We start from the raw sequence: 21059 nt of genomic DNA, 5'->3' as shown, positions 1-21059 counted from the left end.
TGTTGCTTAGGGAACTTTCTGATATTTCCATCTCCAGTTCCCAGTCAGGGGAAGAGCGGGGATCCTTCTCAGTAGAAAGGATGCCCTCCACAGTTGGACTAAGAAGACCCTAGCAGTCCTTAAGTATGATGGAACTTTTGGAGTAGCCGCGCTGAAATGACCTCTCGTGTTCCTTTTAACCCCGAGCTGTAGACTGCCAGGTCCGAAAGTCACAGGGACTTCCTCCGTCTGGGGGGGTTGGGGGAGGTGGGTTGTGAAAAGGAGGCACTTGGAGCAGGCCCACACACACACTTATAATTCCACTGATTCCCACAGTGTGCGTGTGCGCTCACACCTGTCTGTCTTGGGTGAGAATGGGGTTGCTTCAAGGCAAGGGGCTGAATATGAGACACATCCGACCAAGCCTCTCAGACAAGATCACTCTAAGCCTAGGATGTCCTCTCAGGTCTAGGCTACATCTCTCCAATGTTGGCGTTTTTTCTCTCTGCAGCCCCCCTCCCTCCCCATCCATCTCATCCTCTCCTGCCCTGATCCGGGCCTTCACGGGGGAATGAGAGAAGGGGACCAAGGGGCACACTTGAATCCAGTGTTAAGGCAAGAAGAGCCCAGGGGGATGGGGAAAGGACCTAAGGACCACACATCCCAGCATGCCCTGGGGGCAATAAGCCCCGCCCACCCCCAGTTGTATTGTGGGTGATGAGTCAGGGGAGGGCAGGGGCTGGACCAGTCTATGTAGTGGGAGGGGGAGGAGAAGTGCAAGGTCAGTCAAGAGAGGGGTTCTCTGGGGAGGCACAGGCCGGGCAGGAGACGCTGAGCAGGAGGTCTTAAGATGCAGGCTGCAGGGAGGGTCCGCAGAGTGGGGCTCCAGATGCTGAGGCAGGGGAGGGCCAGGTGAGCTGGCGATGGGGGGTCGGGGGTCCAGGGAAGGTGGGACAGGAGCTCCTCCGTCTAACCCCTGGTTCTGAGGAGCTTCGGGGGAGGGGAAGGAAGAGTTAGCGTGGGACAAGGGTGGCAGCTGGGAACTTGGGGGGGGTAGGGTCAAGGGGGCCAAGGCTAATGGCCCTGCCCCCTCGCCCAGCCCCCAGAGCCGCTGTTCACTTCAGGGCACGCGGGTCGCCCGTCACTACACCGACAGGGCCCCAGAGGTAAGCTTGAAGGGTGCGCCGGGCCAAAGGCTGGGGGCTCCCCCTGGCTGCCTGCTGGGATCTGACTGTTCTGGGTCACCTGCTGATGAAACTGGGGGAAAGGTCACGGGGAAGAAATTAGGGTAAAGGCTACAGAACCTGCTTTGCCCCACCTATCCCTTCTTAGACAGCCCCCTCCTTGCCTTTGAAACCCTCCCATCTTCCAGGTCTCCTTTCCGGGGCGCAGATCCAGGGTTGGAAGGTAAGGAGGCCTTCCATTCCTGCCCCTACAGCTCCCAGCACTTGATTCATCCTTCCCTTCGCCCATAGGTGAGCCCGGGCAAAACGGGTTCGGGTTCCCCATCAGCCTTAGATAGCCCCAGTGACGTGGTAGGTGCCACCTGAGTTGAGTGATGTGGGGGGGAGGGGGAGGGGGGCTCCCTTTCTTCCGTTCGACTTCCTGACATTTCCCCTTTCTTCCTGCCCTAGGAGTCCAAGTCATTCGCCGTAGGGATGTTTAAAGGACAACTTACTACGGAGCAGGTGTTTCCGTTCCCTTCAGGTAGATTGTGTTCCTCAGGCCGGGGTGGGGGGCGGGTAGAGGAAGAAGGCCAGCTTTCTTAGGGGGATGTCCGATCTAACCGATCCCCCGATCTTCATAGTCCTGAAGGAGGAGCAGATGCAGTTCCTGAAAGAGCTGGTGGGGCCTGTGTCTCGATTCTTTGAGGTGAGGGCTGTGGATGGGGGTGGGTCAGTTGAGGGGAGGGTGGTTGCCACCGTGTTTTTTATTAGTGATTTACACAAAGGCACGGATGACCAAATTTGTGGATAAGATGAATCGGGGAGGTGCAGCTAACACACTGAACAACACAATGAAGATCCAAAAAGTTCTCAACAGGCTGGAAAGAGGGACTGAATCTAGGATGACATTTGATAGAGAAAATTGTTACTTCCCACGGCTGGGTTCAAAGAGTCGGCTTCATGAGGAAGGAAGCATGGCTAGAAACAGTTTGTATGAAAAAGATCTGAGGGCTTTAGTCGACTGCAAGTTCAGTCCTCGTTACCAGGGGAATATGGTGGCCAAAACCAAACCTGATCATAAGATAGGAGAGTAGGAAACCTAACATCCAGAGCCAGGGAAGCCCTGCTGTGCTCCACCCTAGGTCAGTCCTCATCTGGAATTTAGTGTTGCTGTGTTTTAGGAAGGACGTCAACAAGCTAGAGTGTAACCAGAAGATGGTGAGTGAGGTGGGGGTGGGTAAGAGGACAGGAAACCGAGTCAATAAATATAGTTGAAGGAAATAGGGATGTTAGCTGTCAGAAGAGATTTCTTTGAGGGGCAGGGGGACACATAATGGCTGTCTTCAGTTTGTCATTATACTAAACTTGACAAGCATCAACAAATAGAAACATTTCCATTTAGTATAGGAACAGAAAAAGAGGATTTATACACAAAACTGCAAATCTCTGTTACATGTGGCACATTTTTGTAAGTCTGTAGAAAATTCAACATGTTATGTATGCCAGAGGTGTTGTTGAGGGGATTCTGGTATACAAGTCTGGCTTGGCCTAAGGCCTTCTCTACTGTTTAAGATTTTGTGATCTTGTGGTTTTCTCTCTTATATGTAGGAGGTGAATGATCCTGCCAAGAATGACAGCCTAGAAAAGGTGGAGGACTCCACCATGCAGGGGCTAAAGGAATTGGGAATTTTTGGGCTCCAAGTGCCTTCTGAGCTGGGTGGTGTGGGACTTTGTAACACCCAGGTAAGACTTTCTACCCTATCCCTAACCTGACTTTAAGTCAGAGTCTCCCATTCTCCCAACTCTCCCAACTCCTCCATATCTATTACCCTCCATATCTCTATGACATCTTCTCTACTGTGTCTCTAAAGACTGCCATACAGACTTACAGACAGCTTTTCTGTCCACATGCCTTCTTTATTTCCTAAGGGGAGACTCTCCTTAGGAAGGGGCTTTGTGAGGCCTGAGCCTCTTTTACCCTTGAGACCAGACACTGAGAGAGGATGATTAATAGGGAGCATGATCCCTGGAAATGGTCTGGTAATGCAGAAGCTCATGACCTGAAGCAGAGAGGGAAGAGGTGCCTCCCATAGCTTCCCTTCCCTCTCTTCTCTCCTCGGTGCCCTAAACCTGTCTTCTTTTCCTTAAGCTCCTTCTTAGCCTGGAGTCTCAGTCCTTTCTCTGTTTTAGCTAAGATCATAGGATCATAGGTTTTAAGTTGGGAAGGACTTGAGTTCCCTTTTCTCAACCCTCTCCAGGAGTCCCCAGACCTATAGATCCAGACTGAGACTCTTCCCAGAAGCGTCATCTCTCTCCTCCTTCTGGCCCCTCCAACTAGCTTTAAGCATACTTGCACAAGTATAGGCCAAATCAGATTCATCTTCTACCTCACCCTTGTGGCCTGGCTACTCTGGGTTGGGGGGACAGGATGTATAATCTTTGGTTGCCGGCCCCAGTCAAACCTAAGCTAAGGCCCAGTCACTTTCCTCCCAGTATGCCCGCCTCGTGGAGATTGTAGGGATGCATGACCTTGCTGTGGGCATCGTTCTGGGGGCCCATCAGTCCATCGGTTTCAAAGGTATTCTGCTGTTTGGCACTGATGCCCAGAAGAAGAAATATCTCCCCAAACTGGCATCTGGTAGGTGAAGCCCACAGAAGGGTTCAAAGTTTGTTCAGCTGGAATCAGAGTTTTAAGAGCCTTCCCCGGACAGCCAAGGACTCATCTTTGGGGTAGAGGAGGGGATCAGTGGGATTTGAAGGGGTCAAAGGTTGGATATTATTGGAGGAAGAGCTCTAGTTAGCAAGAGGCTACACAGGACTGTTGGCAGTTTGGCAGTAATGCTAAAACCATTGGTGACTGTGAAAGGATGAGGGAGTTATTAGGGGTTGGGGCTGAGGACTAAGGGCATATTGGGATTGGGATGGGGTTACATGGTCCTTGTTCCATAATGATCTCTCTCCTCCTCCCCTGACAGGAGAGAACTTGGCAGCTTTTTGTCTAACAGAACCCTCGAGTGGATCTGATGCAGCTTCCATTCGAATGACAGCTGTGCCCAGCTCCTGTGGAAAGTACTACACCCTAAATGGCAGCAAGCTGTGGATTAGGTGATCAGCCCCCTCCTCTTGGCTAGGCCCTGTGCCTCTATCCTCTCCCATCTTGGGCTGTACTTGGCTCCCCTCTTCCCTTGGATCATCTCTCTCCCCTCTATTCCATCGCTGCCTATACTCCCTTTATCTGATCCTATGCCTTCTCACCCTTCCACAGTAATGGGGGTCTGGCAGAGATCTTCACAGTATTTGCCAAGACACCATTGAAGGATGCATCCAGTGGGGTAGTGAAGGAAAAGATCACAGCTTTCGTGGTAGAAAGGAGTTTTGGAGGAGTTACTAGGTGAGTGTGTTGGGGTGGGGCGGTGAGGGAGGGCAGGAGAGGGAGGGAAGGGGACAGGGTTGGGAAAATAAAACCTAATGGGACCTCGGGACCCAGAACCAGTTTCTTCTTTCACGAATGCTAGAAGTTGTAGTTTCATCACAATATTAAGTCACCAGGGTAGGTAGGCTGGAGTTGTCCCCTCAACAGGCTGAGAACCAATACTGTTTACCCAGCCCCATCACCAATCTCTTTCTGGGAGTTATAGATTTCAGCCCCGTTTATGCAAGGACCTATATATAGCTTTGTCCCCACAGAATGGTTCCTCTACTTTTTCTAGTCTGTCACTTCCCATTTTCCCATTCCATACTCATGTAGTGGGCCTGGTGAGAAGAAGATGGGAATCAAGGCTTCCAACACAGCAGAGGTGTACTTTGATGGGGTGCAGGTTCCTACAGAGAATGTGCTGGGGGAACTTGGAGGTGGCTTCAAGGTTGCAATGCATGTCCTCAACAATGGAAGGTTTGGCATGGCTGCTGCCCTAGCTGGCACCATGAAGAGCATCATTGCCAAAGCAGTAAGTTCCCAGGCATCCATGGTCTGCCAGTTTGGCCAAGTTTTTCTGTCTCTTCAAGTCTGTCAACATGTTGCTTTTAGGCCTAATTTGAATGGCTCCTCCTGATAATCTTATCCTGTATGGGTCCTCTGCTCCCAATTCTGGCCTGCCTCAAGGGTCCGAGTGCTTAGAACCAGCTCTAGCTTTCTTGTGTATGACCCTCTGGATGCAACTTTAGCATGAAGGGGAAAGGGTAGTAATAAGCATTTCTCTAGCGCCTCCCCGTGTCCAGGCGATGTGCTAAGCACTTTTACAAGTATCATCCCATTTGATCCTCCTAAGAACACCGAGAGGTAGATGCTATTATGGTCTCCATTTTACAGTTAAGGAAACTGGTGCAGACCCGTTAACTGACTTGCCTGGGGTCACAAAGCTAATGAGTATCTGAGGCTAAATTTAAATTCAGGTCTTCCTGACTCCAGGTCCAGTATTCTATCTACTGTGCCACCAACTGTCTCTGTACACCCTGACCTCCATAGTGGGAGACTTTTTGCCTGTTCTTAAGATCTTATCCCGTAATCTTCTGGTTAGGAGGAATAAGAGTGGATAGGTCCAGAGAAGGGTCAGGGTGAGACTTGGGTCAGGGATTAATGATCTTGGGTGTGGATATGTAATTGTTCTCTGGGATTCTAGTGTACCATGTCTTTGCCCCAGGTGGACCATGCTGCCAATCGCACCCAATTTGGGGATAAAATCCATAACTTTGGGTTGATCCAGGAGAAGCTGGCTCGGATGGCTGTACTACAGTATGTGACTGAGGTGAGAGGCTCTCCCCATCAAAGACTTCAGGGCATCTACCTTTTCTCTTCCTGGGACACTGTAGGCTAGCCAGCCTTAACCACCCCTTAGACCAGCATCTTACATTAATGCCAAGAATTACTGGATTTGCTGAGGATAGAGAAGCTAAAGGTAGATGAGATTGTCCTTCATGGATCGATCCCCTCCTGTTTTGGAAAGCCCCCTGGACAAGAATTTAAGACAGGCTTTTGAAATGGTGAGAGGCCCAGATTCTGTAAACTTGTATTCTGGTTATTCTGATGTGTAGACTGACAAGATGGTGACCCTGTGACCCTCTCCGGGGTTAGAAAGGCACCCAAGAGGGGTATACCTTTCACTAGAGCCTTGGTTTTCTTCTTTTGGAAGTTAAGTACTATTCTCAATAAACCCTGGTATGCTTATTTATATGGGTCTAAAATTGCCCACTACCCCCCGGGGAATTATAATTTGGCTTGTCCCCAGACATGGAAAAGACTTGTGTTTTTCTAAATGGGGTTTATTTATTTTGGGGGGAGGAATAGATGGGTTAAATGTTGTTTGGTTTGGGAGATTTCAGAGATAAACCTAGCCTCTTCTCTCCCATCCCCAACCTTATTGTCTCAGTCTATGGCTTATATGGTGAGCGCCAACATGGACCAGGGATTTAAAGACTTCCAGATAGAGGCAGCCATCAGCAAAATTTTTGGCTCGGTGAGTCCCCAAGATGTGCCAGTTGAAGAGCAATGGAAGGGAGGGAAAAGAGGGTCCGCTAGGATGCAGAGGCTGAGGTAAGTGTGGAAGATGTGTTAGCAGGGCTAAGGTATAAAATGGGCATGGGTAGGGCATAACTGGCTCTGACCCTGTCTCTCTTGTCTCTCTACTCTCAGGAAGCGGCGTGGACAGTGACCGATGAGTGTGTCCAGATCATGGGTGGCATGGGCTTTATGCAGGTGGACATCCTTGATTCATCCCATAGGGGTCTATGGGTGGAGATGGCCTGAAGCCATGACCAGGCTCTGATTGTGAACAAATTAGGTGGTTCTAGGGGTGGGAGGAAACAGCCCCAGCATTCTGACAGTGCCCCATTTTCTTGCCTCTAGGAACCAGGTGTGGAAAAGGTGCTTCGAGATGTTCGTGTCTTCCGGATCTTTGAAGGGACAAATGACATTCTGAGGTTGTTTGTGGCCCTTCAGGGATGTATGGTGAGAGACGGAAGACTTGGGGAGAAGAGGCAGTGGAGTGGTCTGAACGGAGGGTCCTGTTACTATATTTCCCCCTCCACCCCAAACAGGACAAGGGAAAGGAACTCACCGGTCTTGGTAAGGCTTTGAAAAATCCCTTTGGAAATGCTGGCCTTCTGCTAGGAGAGGCAGGGAAGCAGTTCAGGCGGTAAGGATGTGAAAGGCGGCTGAAGGGAATAGGGGGAGGATAGGGACTTGAGAAGTTAAGTTGCCTTACGGTATCCCTCCTCCAGCCGGGCAGGTCTAGGCAGCGGCCTAAGTCTGAGCGGGATCGTCCACCCAGATCTGAGTCGGAGTGGTGAGTTGGTGAGTAGGGGACTTAAGGTAGAGGGATGATAGCGTTGGGGTAATTGGGGGTATGTGTGGACCCCTCTCACCCCCATCTTCCCTTGCCTCTAGGCAGTAGGAGCTCTGGAACAATTCGCTGGAGTAGTAGAGGCCAAGTTGATAAAATACAAGAAGGAGATTGTCAGTAAGTAAGACACCAAGACTATTCCCCCAATCTCCTCTAAGTGCCTTATATTTCCAGACAGACTCCCTCTATCTCCTCTCCAGATGAGCAATTCCTCCTGCATCGATTGGCAGATAGCGCCATTGACCTCTATGCCATGGTGGTGGTACTTTCCAGGTAAGAAGACGCCAGCCAAGTCTGGAGCATGGTGTAAGGTGGGCCTATTCCATTCTGTCTTTCTTATCACCTCTCTCACACTTCAGGGCCTCCCGAGCTCTGAGTGAGGGCCACCCCACAGCCCAACACGAGAAGATGCTCTGTGACACCTGGTGTATAGAGGTATATGAGGGCTAAGGGTTGCAAGAGAACAGGGGTTAGGGAAGGAACAATAATCTTTCCCTCTTCATCTGTTTTCTTCTAGGCAGCAGCCCGGATCCAGGAGACCATGGCCAGCCTGTATTCAGACCCCAAACAGCACCAGCTCTTTCGCAACTTTAAGGGTATCTCTCAGGCAATGGTGGAAAAGGGAGGTGTGGTTACCAGCAACCCCCTTGGCTTCTAAGCACTCTCAACCTTTTTCACACTACCCTTCATGTGCCTTTTCTTTGGCCAAAGCCAGGTTTCTCATTTCATCTCTACCTCACACTAGCCAGGCCCTTGAGAGAGGGGATGGCTTTGAGGGACCTGAAGCGGCCAGGCCTCTTTATCTCCTCTTACTAGGGAGGGGCTTAAAAATCTTTTATTTCTGCCTTGACTAAGTAAAGATATTCAACATGGAAAATCTTGTGTGAGACGTTCCCTTCTTGAAGGTTAGGGTTACCAAGAAAATGGCCAGAGTCAATAGGAAATTCCCATCTATTGCTTTATTTAGGGTTTTATACACAAAAGTCTAAAATAAATAGCAACATAGGCAGCTATGGAGCCCTTGCTTTGGGACTCCTGAATTCTAAAGGCAGGTGGAAATAGGGTCCCCACAACACCGCAACTCTTTCCTACTCTCCAACCATTAGGGTCAAGACAAAGACGAAGGGGAGGGATTGTCACAGGGCTACTTCATTTGAGAAAAATATCTTTTTTAAGTATCAAAAAGTATAAGAAAAACGTATCTTTTCCCCCACCCCCCCTAAAAAAAGTTTATTATATAAAATCTCCTGTAACCCTATGAAGAGGGTCAGATCAGGCACTGCTGGTGGTACAACTCCTTGGCTGGGTTAAGTCACAAAAACATGTTAGACCTGATGGTGTCCAATGAATGGCAAAAGTGAGTCTTGGTTACAGAAATGTGAGGGGGAAGGGCTACTCACATGCTAGGAATTAATCAAGACACAGATAGTACAAGAAAACTCTGGTCAAGTGATAGAAAAAGTCCTACATGACATCCACAAAAAACTCACTAGGGTTGCCCATGGCCAGGTGGAAGCTCTGTCGGCTGGCAGTTAGCTCAGGTGGTACAGAGCCCAGGTCACGAACAGGAGGTGCCCCAGGAGGTTGAACTGCTGGGGGTGGTGGTGGAGGCATCATAACCACCATCATGGGATTATATGGTAGGGCCACACCAGGGGGTGGCCCATAGGGATGGAGATTAGGGTGAGAACGAAGGCTGCTGCCACCCCCACCTAGTCCCCTGGGTGGAGGAGTGGCATCACTGGAATCCCCACCCCAGTGGAGGCTCCCGCCACGGCTTGATGGCTCTGATTCACTACCACTGCCTGACTTGGACTCTGGGCCCCGATCTTCTGGTCTCCCGGTCCGTCCTATTCCCCCATCACTTCGTGTAGACCCACTGCTCCGGCTTCCTGGGAAGAGAGGGGTGAGAGTACTTGGAATATTCACACAAACACTGAGTGTTCCCTGTCTAGTCCCATCTATGCTTGTTACGTAGCTCCCTTGGTTCTACCTACCCAGCCACCCCAAGCCCAACTGATATGCAACTTACCCTCACTCTGCTGGCTGCCAGCACTGCCCCCTCCGTAGCTGTAGGATGAGAGCTCGTGGTAAGGGGGGGGCTGGGGGCTGTAGGGATGTGGGGCTGGGTACTGGTAGGAGAAGGTAGGCAGGAGGGGCCAGGGCGTGGCCCCGGGCAGGGGAGCCAGTGTGTCCTGGTCAGAAGCTCCACTCGATCCATCATTGTCATTCAGAGACAGGTTCACAAGGTCTGAAGGGAGGGAGAGAACACCCTGGTTCAAGACTCTAAGATCTTCAGCTTCTGTGCTAGGGAGAGTTGCTTTTTCAAGGGCATCTTAGAACTGGTATGGCTGGGACCAAGAGAGGAGGATTGTTTTGCAAGTCCACGTTTCTCAAGGCCCCTTTGACAGGTGAAGAATCGATTTTCATAGGATTTAGAGCTGGAAAGGATCTTATTTTTAGAAACAAGGAAACTGGCCTAATAATTTACACACGGTCAGACAGAATTGAGTTAGCAAAGCTGGGATTCAAACCTAGGCCTCTGTGTCCAACATTCCATTTGCCCTATACATTTCATATCTCCCCCCAACCCTGAATCAGAGAGTGAGGCTTGTGGTCTGTGAGGGATAAAAGTCGAAGCAAAGCTTCTCAATCAGGGAGGGTTGAAGCCTCCCAGGTTGGGAAGTGGGAAAGGAAGGAATGTCTTACAGCTTTCACAGCCCCCACTGAGGTCCCCGAAGACATAGTAACACTGTTCAGAAAAGGTGATCTTGTTGACAGTATGCCGGATGAGGCCTGCCTTGAGCAACCCACTGGCATATTTCCTGGCCTCCCGACGCTCGGGGAACCCCTCCACATGGTGATAAAGCCAGTCCACTACATCTGAGCCTGTTGCAGACAAGGATGCAGAAGGGTATCATAAAGAGACATGTGAACCCCAACTCCCCCAGCTGGCCTCAGCCCTATCCTCGTGTTAGCCCACCATACCCAGAAAGGCATTGGGGATGGTTATCTTGAGCCACATTCGGTCGCGGACCTCCAGCCCAGACTCAGGAGCTGCCATGGCCTTGGTCACAGATGCCATGTCTGTGTGTATAGAGAGGCTGCGCCCTTCACACCCTGAGGAAAAAAACGTGCTCACTGAGGACAAGAACAGGACCCGCCTCTCCTGGGAGAAAGAGAGTAAGCTGAGGAAATAAGTCAGAAGAACATGAGATGGCCTTGCTAAGCCAAGAGCCATTCTACCCTTCAGGGAGCTCTGGGATCCTGGCCTTGTCTTCCCTTGTTGGGGACGCACCCCAGAGTAGGGCCTTACCATCAGGCAGGGAGGAGCCCGAGGTTATGGTGCTCATGGAAGAAGAGCCTGGGTAGGCAGGGAAGGCACCGGTGAGTGCGGCTGAATGAGAGACCCAGGCTGCAGGGTCGATAGGCTGGATCGGCTCATCTGTCGGGGGAGAAGGAAGAACATGACGAGATCAGGACTGGATCACTTCACTTTCCAGACCCGGGCATTTGACCCACCTCCCCTTGGAGTATATATACCCCACAACTCCTCAGGTTCCTTCTTCAAAAACCTAGGATTCTCCTAGTTCTCCCTGTCTTCCTAAGCCACTGGTTTGTATGCCCTCCCCCTCCCCCCAAAACACAAGAGATAACTCACTTCGGGGGAGTGTGAAGTAGGCCTGAGGTGAGGGATCCCAGCACTTGGCCACCGTTAACACGATGGGGCTATAAGGGAGGAAGGGCTGGTCAACAGCAGGCTGGATGATAGTGTCATGGAAGGAAAGAACATGGGCTAGGGCTGTTGAGAGAGATGCTAGATGGGAAATCAGAACAAATGGCTAAGGGAGGAAAGGAGAACTTTAGGAGAATGGGGTATTGAAAGAGGAAGGAGGAAGAGGAGAGATGAGGTGGCGGGAGGAAAGGCCAGGTGGGCAGAAAGGGGAAGGGAGCCAGAGGTAAGAGAAGTACCACAGGAAAAAGGCTGAGAAGACACAAAGAGTGTGAGGTCTGCTTCTTTGCCTCACCCAGGCTTGTGCACAATCTCTCTCAGTACCCGCACAGCATCATCATTACTCATGTTCTCAAAGTTCATGTCATTCACCTGGGAAGGGAGGGGGCAAGAGAATCAAGGTGAGAAGGAGACTGAGGGCCCCAAGGAAGGGGGAAAACCTGTGCTACTATGCACACCTGCAGTAGCATGTCCCCTGGTTCAATTCGCCCATCTGCAGCCACAGCACCACCCTTCATGATGGAGCCAATGTAGATGCCGCCATCGCCACGTTCATTGCTTTGGCCCACAATGGAGATGCCCAGGAAATTGTACTTCTCTGTGGAGGCATTTTGTTTGGCAGTTTGATTCCCCAACCACTAGAGACTCAGATGAACATGCCCCACTAAACCACCACTACTCAAGTCCCAGCAATCTGCCTCCCGTACACGATCTCCTCCCAACCTAGGGTCCCAGGCTTCCAACTGCCCCCATACCCATATTGAGTGTGACCGTGATGATGTTGAGAGACATGGTGGAATCTGTTACGCTGCTGAAGGATGAGGTCTGTGATGGGGAGGAAGTAAGGACAGTGAGGAAGTTTCATTCCTTTCTGGAACTAAGGTGTCCAGCTCTATAACCCTTATCCCTCTCTCCCTTCTCCCTTTCCATTTCACCAGGTCTTACGAAGACCCAGTTTCTCTGAGATTTCCCAGTTCTACCCATTGGTTTCCCTCAGAGACTCCCTCAGGTGTCTGGCCACATCACCCTCTCCAGTCGAGGTGGTCGCTGTTTCCTCCTCCGACGGTGTCTCTTTAGGAGTCGGGAGGCACTGCTCTGCTCTGTGGAGCTGCTGAACCTAATAGAGGTAACATGGGCAAAAAAGAGCAGAGGTGTAAGGGAAGAGCAAAGAGGCATCACATCAGCTTCAACTAAGGAAGGAAGCCAGGAGTGTGGGAACAGAACCAGAAGGGGAGATAGAAGATATACCTGCTCATGGTATCATCCTCATCTGAATCTCCCAGGCTGGTGTTCTCCAGCTCACTAGTTAGGAGAGTAGAGGAACTCTCATAACCAGCCAGGTGTCGCTCCAGGCGGGAAGAACCACTAGGCCGATGGCCCCCACCTAGTAGGATATAGGGACATAGGGAGCTGGACCTCTGATCCAGAGAAGTCTAGCACTGTGTCCCTGCTTCTCTCTTCCCCAACTTTCACTGCTCCTATCCCCTTTCGGACCCAGATGTGCATACCGCACAAACCATGCCTCCTTTTCCCAGAATTCAGGAGTGTGACTGCCCTTACCAACATGGTCGATGCTCTCTCTCCTCCTGGACCGCTCCCGTCTCAGTGATATCACTGACTCGGTTTCTGTCTCAGGTTCCAGGTTCTCTCGGCTGCTAGATACATTAGGGCTAGAAAAGGAATGAGGTCAGGGAAAATGGTGACGGGATTCCTCCTAAAAACAATGGTGATCAGCTAGCCCCAGAATCTAACTAGAACCCAATCTGTTCAGGCCCTCCTTCCCACTCCCATCACCAACAAGACTCCCCAGGACTCACTGGAAGGATGGAGGCCTTGAGTCCCCAATGCCGCTAGTCCTCTCAGGAGGGAGGGGAGGTAGTGGTGGGGGTGGAGATGAGGGCTCTGCCCGAGGTTCAGGGGCTGGGAGAGCATTCTCTGGTTGTGGGTTATCTGAGGACACAAGCTACAGAGGTGGGGAACAGGGATGAAGAGGACTTTTAGGAAAGGTAAGAACAAGATAAAAGGTCTGGTGGGGAAATGATAGGGGGGACGGAGAGGGAGATGAGGCCAAGGAGAACCTGAAGGGGACCCAAAATGGAAAAACAAATCCTGGAAGCTCCAAGAAAAGAATCTTGAGAGTCACAAAGAATGGTAAACTAGGGCTTATGAGACTGAAAAGTTGTTTGAGGGAGGGGAATAGGAAAGTCTGAAAGCCCCTAGGTAGGGGCAAGGGCAGAAGCAGACTGGTGAGGAGTTCCTTTTAAGGAAACTGGTGGGGATGCTAATGTGGAAGAACCAGGGTCCCCTCACAGCTCAAGCCACCTTACCCAAGAGACCACCCTCCCATTGAAGCAGGGCAATCGGGCATTGTCATCTGAAATCTCTTCCTTCACCACTCTGCAAAGAGATGGGAACAGAGTCAACAGTGCTAGATGAAAACTGCCATTTCAAAGGTTCTGCCTTCTTTCTGAGACCTTCCTAATGGGGGTGGGGTGGTGGTGGTGGGGAGTAGCTGGGGGGCGGTGTCTTTTAAAGACTGTTGTCGTTTCCCCTCCCCACTCTCTCACAAACAACTGCCCAGCTTCTCATCTCCCTCTAGGAATCCCCCTACCTAGAAATTCTTCCTACTTGCTTCTTTTTCCTTTTCGTTTCAACCTAAGTTAGGAACCTGGCAGCTGTTCTAAATGTTCCTTGTGTCCACGTAAAACTCCTTAGCTTAACTTTCAAGGGTCACCCCCCCACCAATTTCCTGTCCACCCCAGTTAGGTAAATATAGTCCCTCTTTCTTTTGCCCCCACTTTTCCTTCTGCAGACATCAGAGTCTTTGCAGAGATGTGCCCCCCTCACTCCCCAAATCCACACCTCTCCTTAATTTCCTAATTCTGTTCCAAAGGGAGTCTTGACCGATGCCATATACCCCCACCTTCCATTCCACTATCACCTGCGGGCACTGATGTCTGAAGCCCTGTCCAGTCAGTGGGAGTTCTCCTTTTCCCCCCCTCTGACCCATGTCTAGAAATCTTCCCAAATATATGCCGTCTACACGTGGATTTCTGTCTGCATCTAGGTGGCCACCCTATCAGACTGTCCAAGGGTGGGGATCTCCTCATTAGACCCCAAATTCCGGAGGAACGGCAGCTCTCCCTTTTTGCTTTCCCCAGGATGCCCAAATTCCTTCATCTTCCTTCCCGCTGGGGATCTCTTCGGTCCAGGCCTCCCAGCTGCGTCTCCTCCGTAATTTGCCTTTCAGTTCAGCGTACTCGGGGAGCCTCCCCTACAGCCCAGACTAAGCCACTCTGACCATTCTCTCCCCGGACCTGATCCATCCAAACCCCGCCTCGCAGCGCGCACCGCTCATCGTCGGAGCAGCAGCAGCCTTTATACGTCGCTTTTTGTTCTAAACCATCCAGCTGGTTCCTGACAATGAGTGCGAGAAAAGCGGCGCAAACACGGTCCCCCAGGAGTCGGCGTGAAGGGAGCGCCAGGCTCCGAGTCTGGGGACCTGGGTTCTAGTTCTGCCTCTGACATTCAATGCCTGTGTAACTCTGGGCACGGGCACTTAACCTTGCGCTGCCTCGGTTTTCTCATCTGTAAAATCAGCTTTAATTGATTTCGAGAGCGTTCAAAACGGCACTAAGACTTCTGGGACACGCCGCATTACTCCTCCGAGCCCAAGGGCCCCCGACCCCCACTTGTACGGAGCGGGAAGGCGGGCCGAAAGGACCGGCCCCAGCGGGAGGCAGCGGCCCCCCCGAACCCCGCCGCCGCCACGCCTCCCGCCGCTCGGGCGGGCCCTGGGCCCCGCGCTCACCCGAAGTCCTGGTCCATTGACTTGAAGTAGTACTTGGCCCCGGCGGGGCGCTGCAGGACGCTCTTAAAGTCCCCCAAGGTGATGCGCTCGGCCGGGACCGGAATCTTCACCAGGTACGGCGTCTCCTCCTCGTCCAGATGGTAGATCACCTTCGTCTCGCCCGCCCCGCCGCTGCCCGCCATGGTCTCGCCCGCGTCGCCCACCCCGCCTCGAAGCTCCCCTCTCCCCTCTCCCCCCAGACCGAGCCCAGCCGCCGCGGCCGCCGCGCCTGCGCACACGAGCGCCCGGCCGAGCCAACCGAACCCGAGCAAGCTAGGTGAGGGGGGAGGGGGCGGAGCCCAGGCCCGCTCCCCGCCCCCCCCCCACCCCGGGCCCGCTTACACCTTCAAAGCGGACGCCCTCCCGGCTCTTCTCCCTCCCACCGCCGCCCCTCCAACCCTGCCCCACGCCACACACTTCCCACCGCCGCCCCCTCACGTGACACGGTGCGCCTCACTTCCGGCTTCTCAGCTCCCCTCAGTCACGTGAGGACTCCCCAGTCTCTGCCCACCCACGGTGCCGCCGTCCCTTTCCCTGAAAACTCCCACCCCCTCGCTCTTCCCTCATCTTCAGTCTCCCAATCCCCAGTCAAGAGTCCCGCCTCTAAAATTACCTCCAGCTCTCACTAAAGTCCAAGGACCAAGAAAACACCTTTCTTCACGGACCACCAACCCTCTTCTTGTACCTCTGTCCTCATACATACCCCGCCCCCCCCCCCCCCCAGGAACAGTCCCTCATTGAGAGCCGGCTGCTAGGGACTTCTCACTTATGGTCTTCGATGGTCTAAACCAGGAGACCTTAGGGAGCATCCAAGTCCTTTCATTTTCTAGGGCAGGAAACTGGATAGATCTCAGTATTTGGGTGGGGGAGGGAACACAAACCTTCCAAGAAGGAAAGACAAGGGTCACAGGGCTATAAACACAAAAGAGCCCACTTCGTTTTATTTACAAACACGCTGTATGTACAAGCAGCTGGCCAATATTATTAAAACAAAGAAGTGGGTAGATGATAGAAATATCACCCGTCCCACACAGAAGACAAGAGACCCATGTGTTACGTTCCTTTAGGCCACCTGAGCCTAAAAACCAAAAGGTTTTCAAAAAGAAATGGGAGAGGGGATTCGAGAAAATAAAAGGTCCAAAAACAAATGATGGAACAAAGGGGTGGGCAATGCTATATTACACTAGAGGTATAGACAACTGCCTCACCCCACCCTGATTCCAACCCTAAGTCTGGGCTGGTGGATACGGGAGTAAGCAGGGTCAACTGGCAGAACAGTGAAGGGATGAAATAGGGAATCTTAGGAATAGGGACACCTTCCTGTTCAACGGGTCAACATTCAAGTCCTAAAGGCTTTAGGGAAAGACCCATTCATTGCCGAGCGAGCCTTCCTGGAGAATCCCCACTCCATCATGGGACAGTGTTCAAGTCCCAATGGATCAGTGGCAACATAGGGACACCACCTCAGTGATGATGTCCGTGAAGAGTTCCAACTTGAAGTAGGAAAGATCTGAGTGGGTCCTAGGGCTCTCCGGGCTTGGAGAGACCACCAGACCGACGGGCCTCTGGCCGCAACTCCTTGCACTTCTGGCAGTAAAATATGTCAGGGACGTTGGTCTTCTTAATCTTAGCACACGAAAGATGGATCCATGTTCCACACAAACTGCACTCAATCATGGGCCTCCCTGCAAAGGGCTTCTGGCAATAACAGGTGATCAAGTCCCAGGAGTCATCGCCTGGGAGAAGGGATGGTTGTGGTCAGGTTTCTGCTGAGGACTCAGTCTACAGAATTTCAAGCATTCCCCCATCCATCCCAAAGAACCCACTCCCTTCAGGGACAAAAGTGTATGTCCTCCTCTATTCCCACCCCCTACTCCCCAGTATACTTCCCTCAAACACCCTTCTTACCTGATTCTACCATGATGTCCTCATCCATTACCCGCATTTCACCCTCACTGGAGCTCCCATCCCCATCCTGGCTCGTCTCTGTGCTCCCCACTTCCTTGGCTTCACTCTCAGTAGGGATACCTCCTGGGGGGGTGGAGGTGAGGGGCCGGGGAGCCTCAGGGGGTGGAGGGAGTACAGAAGCTGGGGCCTCACCCCCACAACTGCCTGCTACTGCTGTTGTCACTGCTACCATTTCATCTTCTTCCTCCTCCTCTTCCTCTTCCTCTTCTTCAGAGTCTGTGTCACTAGGAAGAGCCCGAGGGGGCCCAGAAGGGGGGGGTCGATCCCCCCTTTCCGGCTTTTTCAACTTTCGCTTCTTACTCTTCTTTATTCTTGACCTCTTCTCACCATCTGCAGGAGCTGATCGAGGTCTCCGAAGCACTCCAAAGCTTCCTCCCCCACCTGGCCCCAACTTTCGGTTCTTTCGGTCCTTTTTTCGGGAGGGTTGAGGGAGATCCTCCTGGGAAGCAATGACAGGGGTGAGGGTGGTAGGGGGCCGAGGGACATGTGTTGGGGGTGCAGGGACAAGAGGGGGTGCCACTTTGGGTCCATCCAGATCAAAGAGAGAGTCCTTAAGCTTCATCTTCTCAAGCAGTGTAGCATTGTCAGAGGCTTGAAGTCGAGGGAAGGTGGGCCCTGGTGGGGGCGGGCCTGCTTGAGCAGCCCGCCTCTTGGAAGATTTAGCCTTTTTGACAAAAGTCTGGATGGTTCGAAGGTCTGAAGGGGCTGAATCCCAGCCGTCACTATCTGCAGCACTCTCTCCCCGAAATGGCGAGCTAGAGCCAGAGGCTGGCCAGTCACTTTCCTAGGGGTGGGGGGAAGGGAGGGTTAAGTGTTGGTGCCCACTTTCAACAAAATTCCAACTCCATTCCCCACACCTGCAGACACATCAGACTTAACCACAACCAGGTACTAGAGCAGTCATCTAATACCCTGGGCCTCTTGCACAGTTAACTTCTCCAAGCCCAACCAATTCAGATTATCCATCCAACCCACCTACCTTCCTGCAAATGCCAACAATTCAGCCCCTAAACCAATCAGTCCCCAAACATCTCTGTGAAATCTCTTTTGTCCCTAGAACCCCTATCTTCCCCCATGATCCATTATCCTAACCTTAATCATAATAATAGTAATAATAACCATTCACAGTACACAGAACTTTTAAAGTTTGCAAAGGGATTTCCTTATAACCCTGTCAAGTGGACAGTTTAAGTATCATCCCAATTTTATAGATTGATCATTGCTAATAATTTTCTTGGACAGGATTTGAGCCAAAATCTCATGACACTAAATGCAACATCGGATATCTTCAACCTTACCTCCATAAGATCCCAAGAGTGCCCCCAAGACCCTCAAAAACTTTTCTGGCATACCCAAAATATCAAACAAAAGCACCATTCCCCAACTGTCCTATTTCTCTAACTTGCCCTCCCACCACAACTGCCTGCATTAACTTTATCTCCATTAATTCTAATTCTCTTGAATCCTCATAACTTCTCCATTTTCAACATCCTTCGTTTCTCCATCCTATCACATCTCCAGTACCAGATTCACCTAACCGTTTTATTCTTCGTAACTTCTGGATTTATTTCCATAACTACCTCTGAACTCCCCTTCACCCCTCCACTCTCCCTAAATCTTATATTAGCCTTCCCTCCCTTTCCCCTCATCCAAATCCTTCATGTCCCAACCCTAAGATCATTGCCCCTACCTCTTTGCTGGAGGGAATGTAGCCAGCATACGCCAAGACAAAACTGCAAAATTTGTTGAAATCCTCAATTGTTCGCCTTCGTTTTTCAGGGGGCTATGGAAAAAGGAGGAATCAGATGCTAGATTCTCAAAGGGAACAGTGGTCTACCCGAACAGAGGTAAGAAGGGGTAGAAAATCTGGAGGAATCTCATGTCTGGTTCCCTAAAGAAAGCTTGGGTTGGAGTAGGAAGGGAAATCTCACCTGGGCCTCTGGCTTCAGGTTCGGAGGAAGATCTGAAAAATCAATAAAAGAGCTGAGTCAAGGTACTAGAAAAGTATACATGCTTCTTTTCGGAAACATTATTACTCTTTAAGGACCCCACCTCTTTCCTCCCTCCCTTCCCACAGGAGAGACACCTGAGTGACTCTGCTTCCACTTTCTTCCTAACTAATCTTCCCTATGGCATTGCCCAGTCTCGTCAGAGTGCGCTGGCTTGCATGTGCCCAGGTCCCATGCTGATGTTTCTCCAGGTTCTCCTCTATTTCTTCCCACTGTCACCCTTTCTGGTTCCAAGGGCCCCTGGCTCCTCCTTTGCCCTTCATACAAGGCTCCCACTCCTCATCCTTTGGTTGGGACGTTCCCACACACCATCAGGTCCTGTGCCCCACTGCTGTGTTCTCTGGGTTCTCTTTTCAGACCAGTTCATGCAGAATCCCTTGGTCCCACTCCTCAAAGCTCTCGAGTTTAAACTGGCTTTATTACACCCCTCCTCATCATCAGTACTCAGGCCTGGACATGCGGCTCACCTCCCCCCACTCAAGTGGATGGTTCCCGGGGCCCTATTCTCTAATTTGCAGATCTTCTGCTTCTGCTCTGTCCATACTTTGTCACTACTCTATCACTACCACCAGGCACAATACCTCCCCATCCCCAAACTCTCCATTCCCTCCAACCTTCTCCCAGTCTCTGGCTTCTCAGCCTGGGGGTGGGGGGGGGGGGGAGAAGAGAGGGAAAAAAGAGGGAGGCCGGCCCTCTGGCTCCTCCGTTTCCAGCCTCTTCAGCCGCTCCCTCCAGTCCATTTTCTCCCAGCCAGTGCCCCCTTCCTACTAACTCCTGGACAAGTCTCCAGTTCCTGGTCCTCATGGCTCATCCAGTCCCACCAACCAACTCCCCGGCTCCAGCGCCTCAGCCACCCTTCCCCTCCCCCAGCAGCTCCCTGACTCCACAGCCACCCCCCCCCAGCAGTTACCCAGTTCCACAGCACCCCTCCCCCGCAGCAGTTCCCCATCCTTTCTCCTCCTGGTCGTCCCCCCAAATAATCTGGCTCCGCACCCCCCAATTTTATCCTGTTTCGCAGTCACTTCCCATCCTTGAACCCCAAACTGCACCCAGATCCACAGCAGGTCTCCTCCCTGACCGAAAAGCAGCTCCAAAGGCCGTTCCTCACAAGCTGCCCAGCTCCCCCGTTCCGGCCCAGTCCACCGGCCCTCCCCTCGCCCCCTCCGAACGTCCGACCTCTCCCTCCAGTTCCTTCAGTCTCCGCTTCCCGGTCCTGGTATCCCAACTCATCACCCCTTCCCCTGGGCCCCTATGGGGCTCCCCGCCCCCCAAGTTTCCCGGTCCCCAACTCCAGGTCCCCAGGCTCACCTTCGGGGCTGGGCTCCGCCATGGCTTCCAGCATCGCCACCGCACCGCCCCTCCCCCCCCCCACCCCCCACCCCCAGACTCCCGGTGCTGTCTCCGGTGCCTCTACAGTCTTCCACCCTCCCGAGACTGTCTCAGCCCTAACCCCAGCCCAAGTTCGGGGGCCGTCCCGCTACCCTGTCTTCTCCAGAGCTTCTCTTTCCCCTGTGGTTGAACCGCCTGGCTCCTGCCGCCTCCCGCACTCCCGGACCGGACCCCCCCCCCCCCCCCCCCTGCGTCGCCTGCCGCCTGCCGCCTGCTCCCTACTCCTCCCCTCCCCCCTTCCTCTCCGCCCTCCGCCTCCAGCGCGCAATGCACCACGGGGTGCGTAGTCCTGGTTTAAGTAGCCGTACGTGCACAGCGAAGGTCAGGGTTACTACAATTCCCAGCAGCCCTAGTCTCTGCGCAGGCGCACCGCTTCCTCCTCCTCCTCCTGTGGCGGGGAAAGGAGGAGCTAAGGGATCGAGGGTGGGGGGGGGGGGTGTGGGGACATGGACCGCATAGGCTGCCGGGAACTGTAGGCTGGGCGGGACCGTAAAGAGAAAGGAAGAGAGAAACGTAGCTTCCGGCCACCTTACCGCCTCTTTGCTACTTCTCCACCACTAGTCAAGGGCGCTTCCGATCAGGCGGAAGCAGAGACTGCTGGGAGACACGATTCCCGTCTTATTTAGC

The 21059-nt window shown here is 52.4% G+C and overlaps 3 protein-coding genes across 4 annotated transcripts; 1 reads left to right on the top strand and 2 right to left on the bottom strand.

The window, feature by feature from the left end:
* The first annotated feature begins 680 nt into the window (after positions 1 to 680).
* ACADVL (acyl-CoA dehydrogenase very long chain) lies at positions 681 to 8360 on the top strand. Of its 2 annotated transcripts, XM_036767495.1 has the most exons (20): positions 735 to 891; positions 1079 to 1145; positions 1352 to 1514; positions 1614 to 1686; positions 1787 to 1851; positions 2754 to 2888; positions 3639 to 3783; positions 4121 to 4250; positions 4411 to 4536; positions 4894 to 5092; positions 5786 to 5890; positions 6512 to 6598; positions 6775 to 6837; positions 6988 to 7089; positions 7179 to 7276; positions 7362 to 7434; positions 7528 to 7600; positions 7684 to 7756; positions 7843 to 7918; positions 8001 to 8356. In XM_036767495.1, exons 4-20 carry the CDS (start codon positions 1638 to 1640, stop codon positions 8139 to 8141), a joined length of 1740 nt encoding a protein of 579 aa, XP_036623390.1. In that variant the 5' UTR covers positions 735 to 891; positions 1079 to 1145; positions 1352 to 1514; positions 1614 to 1637; the 3' UTR covers positions 8142 to 8356. The 2 variants fall into 2 exon arrangements, with proteins under 2 accessions (XP_036623389.1, XP_036623390.1); XM_036767494.1 differs by lacking the exon at positions 1352 to 1514 and having other exon boundaries at positions 681 to 891; positions 8001 to 8360.
* A 63-nt stretch (positions 8361 to 8423) lies between these two features.
* On the bottom strand, positions 8424 to 15299 carry DVL2 (dishevelled segment polarity protein 2). Its single transcript, XM_036768781.1, has 15 exons — positions 15028 to 15299; positions 13544 to 13613; positions 13034 to 13179; positions 12777 to 12886; positions 12465 to 12600; positions 12243 to 12333; positions 11972 to 12041; positions 11675 to 11814; positions 11512 to 11588; positions 11145 to 11212; positions 10800 to 10928; positions 10472 to 10603; positions 10193 to 10372; positions 9516 to 9734; positions 8424 to 9375 (listed from the first exon to the last, which is right to left on the bottom strand). The coding sequence occupies exons 1-15, from the start codon at positions 15207 to 15209 to the stop codon at positions 8948 to 8950; spliced, it is 2178 nt and encodes a 725-aa protein (XP_036624676.1). The 5' UTR covers positions 15210 to 15299; the 3' UTR covers positions 8424 to 8947.
* A 680-nt stretch (positions 15300 to 15979) lies between these two features.
* On the bottom strand, positions 15980 to 20667 carry PHF23 (PHD finger protein 23). The gene is made up of 5 exons (XM_036766021.1): positions 20352 to 20667; positions 18966 to 18997; positions 18725 to 18817; positions 16975 to 17818; positions 15980 to 16802 (listed from the first exon to the last, which is right to left on the bottom strand). The coding sequence occupies exons 1-5, from the start codon at positions 20383 to 20385 to the stop codon at positions 16588 to 16590; spliced, it is 1218 nt and encodes a 405-aa protein (XP_036621916.1). The 5' UTR covers positions 20386 to 20667; the 3' UTR covers positions 15980 to 16587.
* Between the last annotated feature and the right edge of the window lie 392 nt (positions 20668 to 21059).

The sequence above is a fragment of the Trichosurus vulpecula genome, chromosome 7, assembly GCF_011100635.1.
Source record: "Trichosurus vulpecula isolate mTriVul1 chromosome 7, mTriVul1.pri, whole genome shotgun sequence".
In the NCBI taxonomy this organism is placed as follows: domain Eukaryota; kingdom Metazoa; phylum Chordata; class Mammalia; order Diprotodontia; family Phalangeridae; genus Trichosurus; species Trichosurus vulpecula.
This window is presented reverse-complemented; position numbering and strand designations above follow the sequence as displayed.